Source organism: Canis lupus, chromosome 38, assembly GCF_003254725.2.
Source record: "Canis lupus dingo isolate Sandy chromosome 38, ASM325472v2, whole genome shotgun sequence".
Classification (NCBI taxonomy): domain Eukaryota; kingdom Metazoa; phylum Chordata; class Mammalia; order Carnivora; family Canidae; genus Canis; species Canis lupus.
In genome coordinates, this window is record NC_064280.1 from 15,282,055 (window position 1) to 15,301,646 (window position 19,592).

At 36.0% G+C, this 19,592-nt stretch overlaps 1 protein-coding gene across 2 annotated transcripts in view; it reads right to left on the bottom strand.

The window, feature by feature from the left end:
- Positions 1–19,592, bottom strand: part of EPRS1 (glutamyl-prolyl-tRNA synthetase 1) — a 68,830-nt gene that overhangs the window by 18,196 nt on the left and 31,042 nt on the right. For both annotated transcript variants that reach the window (XM_025420979.3, XM_025420978.3), the window contains 11 exons: positions 19,272–19,479; positions 18,290–18,402; positions 17,304–17,421; positions 11,757–12,113; positions 7,874–8,101; positions 6,557–6,819; positions 4,599–4,650; positions 3,927–4,136; positions 3,466–3,538; positions 1,867–1,946; positions 1,219–1,320 (listed from right to left, as the gene is read on the bottom strand). In XM_025420979.3, the coding sequence (XP_025276764.1) occupies positions 1,219–1,320; positions 1,867–1,946; positions 3,466–3,538; positions 3,927–4,136; positions 4,599–4,650; positions 6,557–6,819; positions 7,874–8,101; positions 11,757–12,113; positions 17,304–17,421; positions 18,290–18,402; positions 19,272–19,479 (1,804 nt within the window). The remainder of the gene's footprint in view (positions 1–1,218; positions 1,321–1,866; positions 1,947–3,465; positions 3,539–3,926; positions 4,137–4,598; positions 4,651–6,556; positions 6,820–7,873; positions 8,102–11,756; positions 12,114–17,303; positions 17,422–18,289; positions 18,403–19,271; positions 19,480–19,592) is intronic.

Sequence of the window (19,592 nt, forward strand, 5' to 3'; positions counted from 1 at the left end):
TTGGAGAGGATGCGGAGAAAAGGGAACCCTCTTACACTGTTGGTGGGAATGTGAACTGGTGCAGCCACTCTGGAAAACTGTGTGGAGGTTCCTCAAAGAGTTAAAAATAGACCTGCCCTACGACCCAGCAATTGCACTGTTGGGGATTTACCCCAAAAATACAGATGCAGTGAAACGCCAGGACACCTGCACCCCGATGTTTCTAGCAGCAATGTCCACAATAGCCAAACTGTGGAAGGAGCCTCGGTGTCCATCGAAAGATGAGTGGATAAAGAAGATGTGGTTTATGTATACAATGGAATATTACTCAGCTATTAGAAATGACAATACCCACCATTTGCTTCAACGTGGATGGAACTGGAGGGTATTATGCTGAGTGAAGTAAGCCAGTCGGAGAAGGACAAACATTATATGTTCTCATTCATTTGGGGAATATAAATAATAGTGAAAGGGAATATAAGGGAAGGGGGAAGAAATGTGTGGGAAATATCAGAAAGGGAGACAGAACGTAAAGACTGCTAACTCTGGGAAACGAACTAGGGGTGGTAGAAGGGGAGGAGGGCAGGGGGTGGGAGTGATTGGGTGACGGGCACTGGGGGTTATTCTGTATGTTGGTAAATTGAACACCAATAAAAAAATAAAAAATAAAAATAAATAAATATAGAAAAAAAAAAAAAAGAAAGGTTAAAGCAGCCAGTGTGTATATATATATAAGGAAGACATTCAACAAAGTAGTGTAAAAAGAAGTTGAGTAACTTCTTAAAATGTTCATAAATTCAGAATATAAGAAAAAGTTTATTAATGATATATTTATAGTAACCAAGATAAAAATCTTCTGAAGAATAATTAATTTCATCCCCGGGATTATAATTTTCTTCATACCTGGAAGCCCAAAAATATTTTCATCTGAAAATCTAAAACAGCACTTTTCTAATAAAACTTCATTAAAGCCATTTCTTAAGTCCATGTACATTTGTATTACCTTGTTTTCTTCTTCTATTTAACAGGTGATACATAAATTTCAAGTAACAAAGTTAAGTATATGAGGAAATTATCTTTTAAGGTTATTTTGAGATCAAATTTCAGTTTAGAGTCATTGATTAAATGATTACTATGTAAACAGATAACACTATATTACTTACAGGTGGGGGAGAGGGGGGAAGCACAGCCCAGACAAAGACATGGAACACAATTAATAAGGAAGACAACTCTTCATACCTCTTCTGCTGCTTCTTCAAAAGTGGCAAATGCACTGTGCCCTTCCTGCCAGAGGAATTCACGAGTACGTAGGAAAGGCTGAGGATGTTTGAATTCCCAACGCTGGGAGAAGCAAGAACACAATTTGATCATTATGGAGAGTTTTCCCATTTTTATTAACAGTTTAATGTGGCAAGTAATCAGAAATCATAACTGTAATTCATAATTGTGATAACAAAATGCTTCCGTTCTCTTAATCCTTTGAATCTAAAAATATGGAAGAACAAAACGCGCTTTAAAAAAGTGTAAGAATAATGAAAGAATAAAAGAGGGGCAGCCCCGGTGACGCAGCGGTTTAGCCTGCAGCCCAGGGCGTGATCCTGGAGACCCTGGATCGAGTCCCACGTTAGGCTCTCTGCATGGAGCCTGCTTCTCCCTCTGCCTGTGTCTCTGCCTCTCTCTCTCTCTGCATCTCTATGAATAAATAAATAAATAAATAAATCTTAAACAGAAAGAGAAAGAAAGAAAGAAAGAAAGAAAGAAAGAAAGAAAGAAAGAAAGAAAGAAAGAAAGAAAGAAGAAAGAAAGAAAGAAAGAAAGAAAGAAAGAAAGAAAGAAAGAAAGAAAGAAAGAAAGAAAGAAAGAAAGAATAAAAGAGTACGTACGTACCACCACATTGCACCACTGATTGAGCCTGATGGGCAGGTCTCTGTGTGACTGCACCCATTTTGCATACGCAGGATACATTACTGCAAAGATACAGGAAGATAGTCACTGAAGCTAGTCACTGAAGGTTTCATTTCTTTTTGAAGGCTGGTCAGAGTTATACCAGCCAAATAAGTAACAAATTAAAATGCTGTGTTTATGTAAATGTGTTTCCAACGCGTGTAACATTATTGCATAAAGCAAATTAAATTACTCAAGTAAATAAAGCTACTTAAACGTGACCTGATTTTCTGTTCTTCACACTGAGATTTACACTTCATATTTAATTTGACTGCTTTTCAGCTGTTTTATTTCCAGAAACACTAAATGAAGATACAGCATATCATGCTCTCTGTTAATTTCTCCACAGTCATTATGCTGGTCACTTCCCACATTCAATCCACAAAGTCAATATCATAACCTTAGTATCAAAGATGCCGAATCTGAGCATAGAAAAGTTAACTAACTTGCTCTTAGCACAGTTATCTATTCAAACTAGAATGCAGATTAAATCTATCCAACTCAGGGACGCCCGGGTGGCTCAGCAGTTGAGCATCTATCTGCCTTTGGCTCAGGGGGTGATCCCACAGTCCCCAGATCGAGTTCCACATCGGGCTCCCTGCATGGAGCCTGCTTCTCCCTCTGCCTACATCTCTGCCTCTCTGTCTCTCATGAATAAATAAATAAAGCCTTTAAAAAAAAATAACAAAAAAAAAATCTATCCAATGCATCTATCCAGAGAATGAACGCTCTTGCCATGAACTGTTAAAGTGAAGGTGTCTGTCTTATCTCCACCTACTCATGACTATCTAAAATTACTAAAGATTGCCAATCTGAAAAAAGTTGGTGTCACATTTCAATAATGCATCCTTATAATATACAAAAGCATCAGTAGAAGTATGAAGTAAAGAGCAAAGAATCCTTCATTCAAGATGGATAATCACTTAGGAAAACACTGACAAGCCCCAAAACTCAAGATTGCCAAGTGATGCTCTCATTTACTATGTGTAACGTTAGGAAAATCACTTAATCTTTCAGAGACCTATTTTTTTAATCTGAAAAATTGCTGCCTCCACCTTCCTCATTCACTATTATAAGAATATAATACATAAATGAAATCACTTAGTAATCTATAGAAACTCTATACAAATATCATATTAAAATAAGTAACAAAATTTGTAAGAAAATACGGCATAAAACATCAGCGTTGGCAAACTTGTATGATTATAAGTTTAATAAGTTTAATTCCAAGAATTAAAATTATTCCAAGAATGAAAGTCTTGTAAAGTTCTGAAAAATTATAGTATCAAATAAAAAAAATGATTTAAGTGGTTTAAAAAAATACCTTTACTCTAACGATAAAGAGCTCTGCAATGAATACTGCATAGAAACTAAAATTTTATGCATCCTCAGTGTACATTCATCTTTATCAACACTCGTTAAACTACGTGCTGTCAAGAAGGATCATAAACGTCACAAAGTCAGCATTGAGAGGACACTACAGCCGTGTCTCTGTTTCATATCGCAGTGCTCGCTCTCCTATGCCCAGAGGCCCATCCTCACCTGTCTCACTAGTAGGACGGACGGCAATTGGTTCAGCCAACTCTGTTTTGCCGGATCTTGTAACCCAAGCAACCTAGTAAAATAAAATCATTTTCCATATATATGTATCTTTAATGGCATTTTAGACAAATGGCACAAGTACAGGCAAATCTCTATTTCCATTTTTGCTATAGAAATTAAGGCAAGTTAAGATAACTGCCCCTGTTCATGCTAAGAAAAGTAGATACTTACTGTCCTTATAAATATTTAGCAAAAAGTAAGAGCCAGCTAATACAAGAAACAGAATCGTAATTTGCCCTGAAGGTAGAAATATATACGCTTTGTTTTTTGAAATGGCTTTAGATTTCTCTAAATTGGTTGTTATAACTTGCCAATTAAATTACTGTTCAAGTGCAAACTGAAAACGTACTTTTGAGTTTATGAGAGAAAACTGCAAAAATAAATATAGCAAGCTAACTTACCTCGGGAGCAAAGTCAGCAACATGAGTCTTCTCTTTCTCTAACGCACCTTGAGACACAAACATGGGGAAATAGCAGTTTTCAACACCAAGTTTCTTGATCTCAGCATCAAAAAAGTCCTTGATGGATTCCCAAATGGAATATGCCCAGGGACGAAGAATATAGCAGCCACTTACATCATAATATTCAATCATTTCTGACTTTGTGATGACCTTTTTAAAAAAAAAGATATAGTCTTTGAAGCCTAAATTAAACCAAAATTTTAATACCAGTGTCAAGTGAACGATCATCAAGCTCCAAATCTGGAGACTTCCACTGTTGGTATATCCTCTTAATGTGCGTGTAAAATGGGTTTTTCTATACTGAGAAACACCAAGCCCTAAACTCTTAAGACTTGAATTCAAATCTTGCTTCTCTTGTTTACTATCTTTGTGACTTTGGATTAATCCTTTTACCTCACCATTTAAAAAACAAAACAAAACTGAATGATGACTATCTCACTTCTCAATTCACTGCTTAATGTGAACATGCTTTGAAATCTGTGACATGTTTAATGACTATACGTACTATGTATTAATGACACTACACATTACTGTGTGTCTTTACTTTAGAATCTAAATAAAAAGTAGTTTTGAGAAACTTAAAACATAAAAACAAACTGAATGTATACTCACCTGAGAATACCAATCTGCAAGATTTTCTTCTTTTTTTGCCTCAAGACCCAACCTGCAGATATGAAAAATAAAATAAAGCCTTCATTCATCAACTGCTTTTAGGCTGAATGGAAGTAAACCTCAAGTTCAAAACAGAATAGTTTTTCTTCAGTATGAGTTATTTCCGTATTTCTCTCTTGTATATTCATCATTCCCAAGATAATGTTTTTAACCTAGAAAACAGTGCCACCATCTCTTCAGAGGTGGTTAAGATACTGCCTACAAAGAAGTAGGAAAGTGGGATGGGATAAGCACTGGGTATTATACTATATGTTGGCAAACTGAATTTAAATACAAAATTAAAAAAAAAAAAAGAACTAGGAAAGTTAAGCACAACAAAAGCTATGATTTTAATGCAGACATCTTTTACAAAGTTCTTTATACAGTCATGTATTTATAATAAAGGCAGAATTTATTCACATAGAATTCTCTTACTAAAAAAGAAGAATCTTTTGCCAAACTCAATCTAGAAAACATAATTAGCAAAGTTACCGTTCCACTGAGAGTAACACGTAAAAAGTAATGAAAACAATGGCTGTCTGTGCATGTGCATATATATTTATAATCCTTACATAGTCTACAATTTTCCTTTTAACTGCAGTAAATAAAAGCTGCAGAGACAAGTGCAAAGTAAGTTAGATCTGCAATAAAAAACTATTCCAGGTGATGATCCATTTCTTGAAGCCCATAATTGTTCAAGAACTGTGGTTTTATGATCTACACAGAAAAAAATCACCCCTTAGTCATGTAGAGTTACAAACAAGTCTTTATTGGCTAAAAATCTTAATGTATTTATAGCTGACTTCTCCACTGCTTCACTTTGACATGGCTCAACAAGATGCCTAGTGAAACCTGGCCCTTTCACAAAAAGAGGTAAAAGGTGAGACATTCTATTCTCTCTTCTATTATTCTATAATCTATAAATCTGATCACCTAGTGAATACACAAGAAAAACAACTGTTACAGCCTTTTAAGGAAATGTTGCATGTATGATATAAAAGAGGCAGAATTTATCAGTTAAATCTAAAAACAAAAGATCTCACAATAGCAGTTGTGAATGACCGCTTTTTCTTTTTATTAAGCCATTGAAGAAGCTAGCACAAAGTTCACTCTAGTTTTACCATGGGGATTATCGACAGGGGCATCACATTATTCATACAAACTGGAACATACTGAAACATCTATTCCTCTGTTTTGTCTTTTAAACAACTTTGTTTTATATTTAACCTACCAAATGTGAAATCCTATTGAGAATAAAGTCATCGTTTAGTCACCATAAAAGATTTTCATCTGAAAAATTTGCTTAAGGTGTAAGACAGTGAGTACTGTCAGGCTACCAACTGTATTAAAAGGGAGGAAAGGGGAATGTTGATATATATTTGTTTTTATTTATTTAGCCAAATGAAGATCAATCGATCAGTGGTTCCATAAGAAACTAGCTGTGGTTACCAGTTCATTATGGTGGTAGGAGAAACTGGGAAGATGGGATACAACAAGCATGGGCATGAGACTTCACTGAACTTTTTATATTCTGAGAGTTCTGAACCAAGCAAAAAAAATTGTTACCTATTTAAATAAATAGAAAATTAACAAAAGCTACCTGCTGGCACTAAACCTCTAGCATTCTCCAACTTCTCACGATAACCAAACTAACCAAAATTTGTTCTTTAAAAGAATAATTTAAGAGCTGAATTCATTAAAAAATGCTTCACTTCTGGGGATCCCTGGGTGGCTCAGCGGTTTAGTGCCTGCCTTCGGCCCATGGCGTGATCCTGGAGTCCTGGGATCAAGTCCCTGCATGGAGCCTGCTTGTCCCTCTGCCTGTGTCTCTGCCTCTCTCTCTCTATCTCTCATGAATAAATAAAATCTTAAAAAAATAAAAATACTTCACTTCTAATGAAGCTTCCATGTTTTATTACCTGGTCTGTTTCTTAGGCCCCTGCCCTTCTCCTGCTCCACTTGATGACAGCCCACTTCCTTGGTTTTTATAGGAATCTTTCTTTTGACCATCACTTTGTTTCAGAGGCTTATTCTGTTTTTCAGATTTATTTTCTTTTTCTTTCTTTTTCTTATCTTTGTCTTCAGCTCCAGTGGCAGAGACAGGCTTATACTCTACTCCTGTCAGAGATTTGTACTGTGCTTTCAGCTGAAGGAGTTCTTGTACAGCCACATCTACTTGATCCTTTAGTTTAACAAAAGAGGAAAAGAGAAGATAATACTTAATTCAAATCACTGTCTCAGCACCAATGTCCAAAGCTTCATAAACAGATTTGAAAACACAAGTGAAGACAGAGGGGAATGGGGTAGGGGTGGAGAACATTAGATGTACTAACTACTGAAAATAAAAAAATACAACAGGGACAGAAGTGTACAAAAGAGGGACTGAAAAACAGTACTATAACCACCTCGCCTGAACAGCAGTTGTTAGCCACCTGTAGCTATTTAAACTAAAGTAAATAAAACTAAACACTCAGTTGCTCAGTCACAACAGCCACATTTCACGTCTTCAGTGGTGACATGGCTAGTGACTACTGTTACTGGAGTGCTACCGAACACATCCACCAACATGGGAAGTTCTGTTAGAAAGCACTAACATATAACACGTATACCACTGCAATTTTAGTTAGGAGCCATTAAACTACATTACGTTCAACATTTTACAATCATAAAGATGACAGCAATCAAGTTCCAGTGTTACTGGTTAAACTTCAAAATCTGTAATGATGTACTGTTTTCCATTCACAAATCTGTGCCAAAAAAATCCTACTCCTATGAAGAGAATTATAATTAGCACAAACTACACCAGAGCTCAAAATAACACTTGCCATTTGAGACTGACTCAGCTTTAGGAGAATGAGTAAAACAAAAATCCTGCATCACGGGCCCACAAGGAGCCAGGTACTACTGCTAGGGCCTAGGTCCCTATTCTCCAGGATCTCAAAGACTAGAGAGAAGCAGACAATTTAATCCACAGCTAAAATAGTGTGTTTAAGTACAATGTCAGAGAAAGGCAGAATCTTAAGAGAATGTCTAGTCAAATCTAGAATGGCAGAGAAACGATCAACAAGAGCTTTTCTTTTTTTTTTTTTTTTTTCAAGAGCTTTTCTAATACACAAAAGCTGATAAATGAAATATGAGAACTTTGATTTGATAAGCCAGGAAGTGTTCTGGGCAAAAAAAAAAAAAAATTACTTCTAATGTAAGAAACAAAAATACAAACAAAATATCACACAAACCTTAGAGGCTTTTTCAGCCTTAAGTTTTCGAACTACTTCTCCTTGAGAAGCTACTTTGTCAAAAAGTACTTTGGCTTCTGGTGCTTCTGGACCACTAGACTCAGAGCCAGCAGTTGAGTGTGAACTTTGAGATAATGGGGGCTGACCAGGAATGTACTCCTTTCCAGTTTTTTCTTTATACTGAGCTTTCAGGGAGAGTAAGCATTCTACAGCTTCGTTTACTTTAGCCTGAAATAAAAGACAAAAAACAATTCAGAAATTTCAGAAAGTTTCACTGATTATTTAAAATCATTATAATCCTATAAACAAATCATAAAAACAAATACACATACACATATAGTACTGTAACTTCCCATTTTACATATGTAAACAAATAAATAATAGAATACCCAAGCAAACTGGCAGTGTCTAAGCCCTAGGTCTATAAATAGTGGAACCAGAAATTACAAAATCAGAATAAAGATCAGCTCAATAGCTTTGCTGTACAAACCTTATTTTCATTAGCCTACTAAACAAAAACAGCACAAAACAAACTACAGCTTGGGCCCTACTAAAAACTACATTATTCTTTTAAAAATTTACAATAAAATAAGTAGGTATGTTGAGGTTCGTTTTTTTTTTTTAAGATTTATTAATAAATTTTAGAGAGAAAGAGTACAAGCAGGGGAAGGGCAGAGGGAGACAGAGAGGATAAGAACTAGACTCCCCAATGAGCGCTGAACCCATGAAAGGTGCAGTATCTCAGGGTCCTGAGATCTGACCTGAGCCAAATCCAAGAGTTGGACACTTAATCAACTGAGTCACCCAGGCACCCTGGTATGTTGAGGTTTTAATCAGACATTAACCTATATACATCATCCTCTGATACTTCAAAGTAATCATTATGAAAAAAATGAAACACTCAGCCCAACTGAGATGCTTATGATTCTAGCAGAGGACAACAGGCACAGGCAAAAGACCCAAGCTGGACACGTTACCTAAACAGTAGGACCATCTATGCACAGACCAGTCCAAAATCAAAGTTTTATTTTTTGAAACTGTAACTTTAGAACTTTAAAAGAGAATATTTCAAATCTGGAACTGACTTCAAGTTTTAAAGTCACTCAGCATTCAGAATTATTTTATCTTTGGTGTGTTCTCAGATATGTAACTCACACTGTATTTGCCTGAGTCACTGTTCAGCAACAATTCCACTGAGCAAGAGAAAGGAAGAGGAGCAGAAGGTGGACTTGAAGGAGAAACTGGAGGTAGACTCTTCCAAGTTTTCACTCCTTGCTCACCTTTTGCTTATACTCTGCCTTTATGCTTAGAAGTTCTTAAACAGAATTATCCATCTGACCCTGAAGCAGGGAGGAGGTGAGGCAGATAGAAGAATGGACAAATAGAGAAGGAAAAGTTCTCATCGAAGCCTGTAACTCTAAATCCTCAGCTGATCACCTTCTTTACCACCGAACATGACTTAATAGAACTTATTAATAGAACTATTTTTGTAAGAAATGGAAAGGTTAAGAGGCTTAGACAAATTACTAATGAAAAGTAAGTACAGAGCTGCTTAATAAATTAATAAACTAGTAAACCGTAACTCTCTGGTGCTCATAATGCAATGCTTGACTACCACCACCTCTAATGAGAAATCACTTAGGAATGTGACTGCAAAATTGGAATCTAGGCTTTGTACACTTCAGGAAATTACTTTCATATTCAGTTTCTCACTAGTTATAAAACCAACAAATAAAAAAAGAAGTATTATTTTATTATTTGAACATCAATCATTGAACATGGCTGTTGTGAGGATTAAACACAAAATACTAACACAGTGCCAGGTATTACCTAAAGAACACCTCCAGTCCTAATAACTGGGTTGACTCTCTAGAACAAGACAGAGCACTATTTACTCCTCTTAGCATTTAAAGAAGAAAAAAATATAAGCAGTATTTTGAAACACAGATATGGTGCATTGTAAGTATTTGGTAAATACAGGTTAAACTAAAGCCAGACTCATTTCAGTATTATATTTATCATTATCAAAAAGCACCTAATAAAAGTAGCTGCCTAATTACCAAAGAAATTCAGATGTTTTTACCCATAGGCTGACTTTTCATAAGCTTGACCATGCTATTTCAGGCAGTATGATATAATCCATTAACCCAATGAGACAGGAGGTACAGGTGGCTGCTGCTTTAAGTATATGGTTGCTGTCACTACCCCACACAGAACTTCCTGCCTAAGAATCAGCACAGAATCTCAATGTACTCTACTCAGAATGAAGGAATTTAAAGACCAAAGCCCTTCCTCTCAAATTACATCTAGAAAGCGGTCCATAGCTTGTGTCTGATCTACAGAGTAGAAATCACTCCTAACCTTGCCAAAGGGCAGGAAATACCAAGGATTTACATTATAAGCTGCAGGCTTTATTCCTAGAAGCAAAACTATCTGAAGATCATCATAGCTCTGCAGGACTTCCAACAGGCTCACTAAGGAAAAAAGAGAAGATTTCTCACACTTCACAAAGGAGAGAAAAATATTAACTTCTGGAACAAAACTCCAAGATCTCCCCAAAGCATTTTCTTTCTTCCACAGATGTCTAATGTCCATGAAAGAATCTTAAGGGCTCAGTTCCCAGTTAGATGCCCAGCAACTTCTTAATGAGATAGGGAACTTGAAACCTCTTAGTCCATTCTCTGACCAAAGTCCAGGATGCTGATGGGACAACAGATCCCTTGACAAGAACAAATCTCCTCCAGTCACAGAAGTCAAGTCCCAGGGTTCACCATACCTCTCTGTGTTTGTGTCGCAGCACAGTCTTTAATTTTTGGAAGCTTATGAGGGATTGGATTATATCCAGTTATAGAACTATGGTTCTGTTTGAATAGAACTGGCTATCTTGATTATTAAATACAACCTTTGTCAGGGTACCTGGGGTGACTCAGTTGGTAAACGGTCCAACTCTTGGTTCCGGCTAAGGTCATGATCCCAGGGTTGTGAGACTGGCCACTGCTTCAGGCTCTGAGCTCAGTGGGAATCTGCTTGTCCCTCTCCCCCTCTGCTTCTGCCCCACCATGCACACTCTTTCTAAAATAAATAAGTACATACATATATACTAAAATCTCTTAAAAATTAAAAATAAATATGACTGTTCTCTATCACAGATGCCATTCCTTTTGTCTCTTACAACAAACAATCCTGTTTTCCCGCACTGTGCTACCACCCACTTGGCTAAATGTTCTGCTTAAAGAGATCATTAAAACAAGAATAAAATGTATACTTAAGAGTTATTATAACTTGAGGGTTCCCCTATGAAGAATCAGAAATGGTCACTGGTCAAAATCGTCATGACAACCCATTATTTCCTGAATATATACCTCCACCTCTGCTGTCTTCCATACTCGGCCAGAAGGACAGCTTCTTACAAATGCACATTCTCTGCATACTCTGGATTTACTGAAGCAGAAGTTCAAAAGGTCCAGACCCTACAATCTGTGTTATAACAAGCTCTCTGGTAATTCTGACGTACATGAAGCTTGAGAACCATGTATCTACACTTCAAGAGTACCTTCTCTGAACTTTGCTCACCCAAAAGTAGCTTCCTTTACATCAGGACTATTTTAAATATCCTTTACGAATTTTAACCTCCTTCCCTGCTACTTACAACGATAAAGGCTTCTGAGAACAATTCACACCATCACACAGGATTACAGTCACATCACATGGATTATAGTGTATTTCCTCCCCGACACCCTCCCCCACACTAGATGATGAGCTGCTTCTTGTTAATATTTCCAGAGCTTGGCACATAGCAGGTATCAGTAAGTATTGATTGTTCTGCCAAAATATTCAAGCTGTTTATAAACAATACTGTCTCTACATATTCCAGCACACTGACCTTCGGGGCTTTCTCTGCCTTCAGTTTACGAACCACCTCCCCTTGGGCAGCAACTTCATCATAAAGAGATTTACTTTCCACAATACTTGCTGATGATGTAGAAGAAACATTCGGTACCACCGCAGGAGGATTTCCAGGTTTATATTCCTGGCCAGTTTTCTCCTTATATTCAGCTTTCAAAGCCAAAAGCTGTTTTACAGCTGCATCTATATCTTCCTTTGCTGCTTTCTTGGCTTTTAGTTCACGAACCACATCCCCTTGAGCAGCCACTCTGTTGTAAAGGACCAAGGAGTCCTCAAATGTAGCACAAGTATTAAGCAAAGAAGGACCTGCTTTTTCCTTAAAAGGAGTCGTTGGCTACAGAGGCAGAAAACCAAAGGTGAAATAATTAATTCATGTTAAATGTCCCCTCATAAAATTGTACCAAACTGGTTGTCATATGACATTTTACACTAAAAAAATGTTTTAATCCCTTAAAACGTTTAAGTAAATAATCTCATTCCTAAAAATTTATAATGAAAAATGACAGAAGTAAACGAAAGTAGAGATACACGGCTATGATATGCACTGGAACATTTTTATCTTTGTAAAAACCTAAAAATAACCTAAATTCTTGCCATTAGGGGATTAAATAAATTATGACACATCCAACAGATCTAAGAATAAATCATTGTTCCACCACATACCAGCTGTGCGACCTTGAATTAGTTACATAAGCTGTTTCTGGTTTCAACTATAAAAGAGAGGTAACTGTACTGAACCCATCAGTGTGATGGGAAAATATAAGGTAATAAATCTGCTTAAAGCTTTTAATTACAAAGGCTGGAAAAAACTGAGTATCAGTAAATTTCGGGTATTAACTTTTTAAGAAAGATAATATCTAAATTGATGACAAGCAAGACTTCTATGAAATACTGTGATATGATTTTAACTCATTATTATGGAACAATTCCATTTTTGTGTAAAATTATATATTTCCAGGCATATGATTATATATATATAAGTATATACAATAAACCTAAAGGTATGTTCACTAAAATGATCACTGGGTAGTGAATAACTGTGCTTTTATTTTCAATGTTATGCTTTCCTTCTGCCTAGAAAGCTTTCCCCCCTACTGAAACTCTTCCAGATTTAAAACCTAGCTTCCATACCTTCCCCATGACTTTTTTCTTTAATGATCTTCCACTTAATTTTTCAGAATCTCATCCATATTTATGAGTCATGTGTATTAACTCCAAAATTTTCATCTCTACTTCAGAACTCTGTCCTGATCCCAGACCAAGCATTCTGAATGGTCTCTAAGACATCTTTACCTGAATAACTAAAGAGCACTTCAAGCTATATCAGAGTTGCATTTTACCTGGGGGTTAGGTTCTGAAGTCAACATGTAAGTCAAAAACTAAATGCATTTGGGGTGCCTGGTTGGCTCAGTTGGTTAACCATGTGATTTAATCTTGGGGTTGTGAGTTCAAGCCCAATACTGAATGTAGATTATTAAAAAATAATAAATTATTTTTAAAAATCCCACATATACCCAAAATTACTTCCTTAAAATATATAACCATAAATATTAATATGCATCTGTAATTGCACAATATTATAAAGCAAGAATACAGTAAAAGGAGCCATTCTGTATCAAAAATATATACATTCTGTTCTATTTATTTTTGAGAACCTGAACTGACTCATTCATGCCTCGCAAACAGTATAAGAGGTATCAGGATAACTGAAAAATCTTAGCACCTTGTGGTGATTTCTCCCAGTACGTTAATGTTTTACATCAAAGAATACACAGGAAAAAGCCTTCTTGCAATTAAAAAAGAAAGTCTTAGAAGTGCCTTCCTTGGGGCCCCTGTGTGGCTCAGTTGGTTAAGTGTATGTCTGCCTTCAGCTCAGGTCATAATCCCAGGCCCCATGTCAGCCTCCCCGCTCCCCACGTGTGCGCCCTCTTTCTCAATTAAATAAATTTCTTAAAAAAAAAAAAAGGAGCGGCCTTTGAATGCAGGTAGTACTTTAAAAATACTGTTTACCATAACATTAAGCCATCTAATGAAGGTGTAAATGCAGAGGAAGAGATTTCAAACAGCTATCCTCCTGAGCTTAAAAAAAAAAACAAAGTCTCAGGCAGGATCCACGCTGAGACAGACTTTAATTATGATGATGATATCGGTTTCTATTAGAGGCAAACAGCCCCAAAGACGTACATTTCAAAGGAGAGAACATTAGCCTTAAGGCTGCCTGCAGTGTTGAATCCCAATCCTAGTCAACTGTACTTGAATTTCTATTAGGATGTGTGCAGGTTCCAAAGCATATCCATAAACATTATGACACGCCCTCCATCAAGAGGTGGAGTCTATCCCCTCCCTCCTCTTGCATCTAGACAAGGTTATGAGTGCTTGACCCAAGAGCATAGCAGAAATGACACTATATGAGATTTTTAAGGTTAAAACATAAAAGGCAATGCTGCTTCCACCATGTCTACTGGACACTCACTTCCGGAGTTCTGAGTTGTCATATACAAAGTCTCACTACTCTGACACTATCACGCTAAAGAGGTCACTTGCAGCTGCTTTGTTCAACACTTCCACTTTCCTAGCCAATAGTCAGCATCAACTGCCACCCATGGGAGTGAGCCGCTGTGCATGTCCAGGCTAGTTGAGCCTCCGAGGACTGCTGACCAGTCATCACTTGACTAAAACTATAGGAGACGTATGGGTTATTATTTTGCCTCAACTCTCTTTTTTCTAATAAACCAGCCCTGGTTTTAGTATGCCACTTTGTAGAACATAAAGATTTTCAAGAATACATAAACTTCTGAAACCAGTATCACACTATATATGTTAACTAGAATTTAAATAAAAATTTGGAAAAAAAAAAGAATACAGAAACTTACAGCATTACATTAGCATCTTTACAGGATATGTAAAAAGTATGAAGTACAGGTAGAAACTAGGATCAATGAGGGACTGGGTAGCTACAATTCCCATGGCATGCTTATTTCATCACATACACTAGCAGTTCTCAAAGCTGGCATATGGAACCCAGAAGATTTCTGAGACCCTTTCCAAAAGAGGTCTGTGAGGTTTTATAATACACTAAGCTGTAATCTGTCCTTTTGAGTCAGTCTTCTGTTGAGTGTACATGGCAGTTTTTTGGGAGGCTGTTAAGTCAGACATTAAACAAATATTTAAAAATGCAAAAACCACACCATCATTTGAACTCAAAATTTAAAAAATAGTCATTTTTCATTAAAAAATGTCACTTATATAAACATATAGTTTGGGTTATTATCCTTTTAAAATGAATTAATAGGGGCAGTTGGGTGGCTTAGTGGATTAAGCATCTGACTCTCGATTCTGGCTCAGGTCATGATCTCATGGTTGTGAGATCGAGCCTTGCAATGGGCTCCCAACAGTGCTTAAGACTCTCCCTATCCTACCCCTGGCTCACATACACACTCAATCAATCAATATAAATTAATAAACCCTTTCAAAAACCTGTCAATTTTAACTTTTAGTATAGTAAATCTTGATAAATAGAACCCACATAAACAAAAGGGGTCCTCAATCATTTTTAAGCGTGTATAGGGTCTTGAGACTAAAAAGTTTGAGAATTTTCCTTTTTTCTTCTTTTCATTTTCTTTTGACTGAGATCACATAGTATTAATTTATGTAAATTAAAAGCTCAAGTCATGACATTCCCACTGTAAATAATTCCAAACTCATACCTGATAAACTTACGTGCTTCTGTCTTCCCTAGCTCAGATTGTCATTTATTTGCCTAGTCAACCAAACAAAATTAGGACTTACTGTCTTACTGATTCTACTTCCTGAATTCATGGCCTACTTTATAACCCTCTTGCTCACATCCTCTGGCTTCCTGACCACTTAAAAGATCTTCCAATCCTACTTCCCAATTCACCTTCCAAGACATGTTCTACACTGCTACCAAATCATCAAAGCCAACCCAACATCTATGGATTCTAAACTATGCATTAAGGTGCCCCAGTGCGCTATAGGAAATTCATAGGAGTACCACAAAATATTTTAAATATCCAAGGTAAACAGAGCAATATACTCAACATCTGTCAAAACACTGCATGTACTACAAGCTCAAGGGGTTCAATTTTAACATTAGAGTATGTTACGTTTCTTTCAACGATGTCGTATCTTTGCAAAACTAATTTTCCACAGCTGCTGCGTTAAAATTAGTCTGGTAGTGTCCAACCTGAGTCCAAGATTCAAGAAAGAAATAAAGTATTATTTTTTCTCTTAACTAGTATTATCACTTTAAGAATGAAATAAAAATTAAAGTTAAAATATTTAAATTGGAGAATAAAATCTTTTATGAATAAAATTTTATTCATATTAAAATAAGTAACAAAATTTGTAAGAAAATACGGCATAAAACATCAGCGTTGGAATAAAATTTTTCTTTTCTTTCAATTTATGTATCTAATTTTTTCAAATGACTACTGGGATATGAACGTTTATCAAACAATTAGTTCAAACAACTAGTCTGAAATGAACTACTTAACAAAGAGAACTGTTAGGAATTTCACTTAACCCTTGGGTGCCCCGAAAAAATTAGCAAAGAACCAAGGGTACTATGTGAATCAAGGAAGTTTGAGGAGCTCCATCTGCCTACACAGTGAACCCCCTCATTCTCTAAACACATTGCCAGTTCTCATATTCACACCCTTTCTGGTGGGGAAGCTGTGTCTCCATCTGGAATGTCCCTCCCAACCCTGACTGCCGGGCAGATTCCCAACTCATTCTTAAGCAAAGAAATTAAGCATTACTCCCAAGACAAAGAAGGAATAGAAAAAGGCAGGAAACAACACAGCTTCCTATCACCTGCATCATAGCAGTTCCTATCCATGCTCTTTTATGAACTTTGGTCTGTCAGCTCTTCTCTCAGAGGCACTGGAGTTTGACAGGAAAGTAGAGACAGGGAACCAGAAAGGTCAGTCACTGTTCTGACTCTGTCAATAATGACTTCTGTTATCTTGGGCAAGGGATTTTTCCTGTTCTTTCCAGGTGTAAAGTAAGTAGCTAAAAGTAGGTGGTGTTCAGTGTACTCCTCAGCTCTACAGGATGCTCCTAATAGGATTTAAGAAGAAATCAATTTGGGGCACTTAGCTGGCTCAGTCAGTGGAGTCTGTGACTCCTGACCTCAGGGTTGTGAGTTCAAACCTGACACTGGGTATAGAGATTACTTGGAGGAAAAAAAAATGTAAAAAGAAAAAGGACCTGCTGCAGCAGTATTGGTGGTGGTGGGGAATCTTTCTAAAAACATTCTTTCAATCTACTCCTTCTCACTTTTTCATTCATATTTCAATATCAAAAATAATTAAATTTTAAAAATCTTATTTTGCAAGATGTTCTGAAAACTTGACAGGACAAGAACAAACCACCCAAAACTAAGAACCACTGTATTTTTCAATGTCAACAGTAAGAGAAACGACCACTTATAAAGAAAGATTCTAAATCCTGGAGTAAAAAAATGGTTGATGAGAGACATATCCATAAATGTCACATTTACCTCATTTTTTGTTGTTTCTACCTTGGTCTTTTCCTTTGATCCAGATGTTGGCATTTCCTTTGTATGCCCATCAGGGATGTATATCAAAACACAAGGGGCTTCTTTGCAGCTATATGGGCTAAAGAGAAAATGGAGGGCCAAAAAAAGTTTACTTGAACAACATCATCTAACAGTAATTACAACTGAATTCTTAGATTCACTCAATGGCATAAACAGATTCACAGATTCATTCATTCTTAGATTCACTTCAAAGCATAAACAGTCCATTCTCTTATTATTCAAATCAGAAGCTCTTCAGAGTAGTTTAAAAACAATGAATACATAAGTAAAATTTCACAGTACTAATTTTAACCTTCTAGTTTAAGAACTTTTGTAGATACAAACACGCTACTCCAGAACAAAAGTACAGCTACGCTGCCTGCCACCAGAAATGGTATTAGTGGATGCTAATAGTCTCATTCCTGACTTAAATGCATCTACATACCACACCTAATCTGCTTATAAAGAGAAGAATTTCTATAAAACACAAGAAGTTCTCAATTCTATTTTGAAGAGTACAGTCATTAGCAAAATCTACCACCCGAGATTACTCACAAGCAAATGATTTCTTCAAATTTTGTAGTATTCCTACAATATACCTAAGGAAAATACACTATAAAGAAAAAATTAATAGTAATAATTTTAACCCCAAGATAAGATAGACTAAGATTTTTTCTTTATACTTGGACTGCATGAAAATGAATTATAAGATGGTTTAATTTTAGAAATGAATAACCTGCTACTATTATGCTATTTCAGAGTTACTACTTATTACTATTAAAATTTGAGAAATTAAAAAAAATAAAAAATAAAATAAAATCTGAGATATTAAATATAGAAGACAAACTGTCAGTCACAGTATTTTAGTAGAAATTCAATTTTTAAAGTCTTATTTACTATAAGAATGTTACGTATTTTCATTTAAATGCTCAGTGACATTTACTTACCTAACAGGTTCATATGGCTGATCACATATGAAGAACCCTCTTCTCTGGAGTTGTATAATGTCTCCTTTTTTCAAATCCTTAAGGCAAGGGTCCCCCAGCATTAGTTCTTCATGCTGTATCACAGAAGACCAAAATATACCTTAGAAATCAGAGCACTGAAAACTAAAATATAAGTTGTTTTTTCCAGAAGGTGTAATATTTTATACAAATATGTTAAAAACTTCACTACCTAAGCAGATGCAGTGAAACAGTTAAGAATTAAACAATTATATATACTGTATTTTTAAAGTTAAAATTAATGAACTGATGAACTTCAGGAAACCTTTCAACGAACCTGATCAGTCGGTATCCCTGCCCATGTGAATAAGCTCATAAATATGAGCTGCAGTACAAAAAGCACTAGAGACCTACTGAAAGGCAAAACAAGACAGCACTTAAGCATAAGTTCTTTCACTTCACTGTGCTTCAGCTCCTATCTTCTGTAAAATGGAAACATCACATCTTTTCACATTTTAACAAAATTTTATAGATCTTTTCCATTTTACTTGAAAACCAAATACTTGGGCAGCCTGGGTGGCTCAGCGGTTTAGCGCCGCCTTCAGCCCAGGGTGTGTGTGATCCTGGAGACCCGGGATCGAGTCCCACGTCGGGATCCCTGCATGGAGCCTGCTTCTCCCTCTGCCTGTGTCTCTGTCTCTCTCTCTCTCTTTGTGTCTCTCATGAATATAAATAAATAAATAAATAAATACATACATACATATTATAAACATGATATTTTATAAATATATATTATTTATATTTATAATAAAAATAAATTATTTTATTATAAATAAATAATCTAAAAACATTTTAAAAGCCTTAAAAAAAACAAATACTTAAAAATAATTTTAAAAATTCTAAGAAGTTAAAAACAAAACAAAACAAAAATTCTAAGAAGTTTATATAATAAGGAAAAAGGAAATAGTTTCTTTTAGAAGCCTACCTTACTGTTCTTGTTGACATACTGCTTAAAGTCCTCATCTTTTCCTAGCACTGGCTTTGTGATCAAGTGCTCGTAAGTGACACAGATTGCTGGAATTGGAAGTGCATGTGCAGTCTCTGCAAGCCAAGTGATCTTCGTGGTTTTCTTGTAGTCTTTGTTCTCCAAATTCAATTTTGCATCAAGAGATTCAATTTTTCCATCTGCATTTCTAGATATAAGATTGAAAAGTGTTTAAAGAAAACCAGAATTTCCATAAATGCATTATTTTGTTCTATATCTGTAGTAAGTGGCTAGGAATTTTTCTTTGGAAAATGTCAAAAG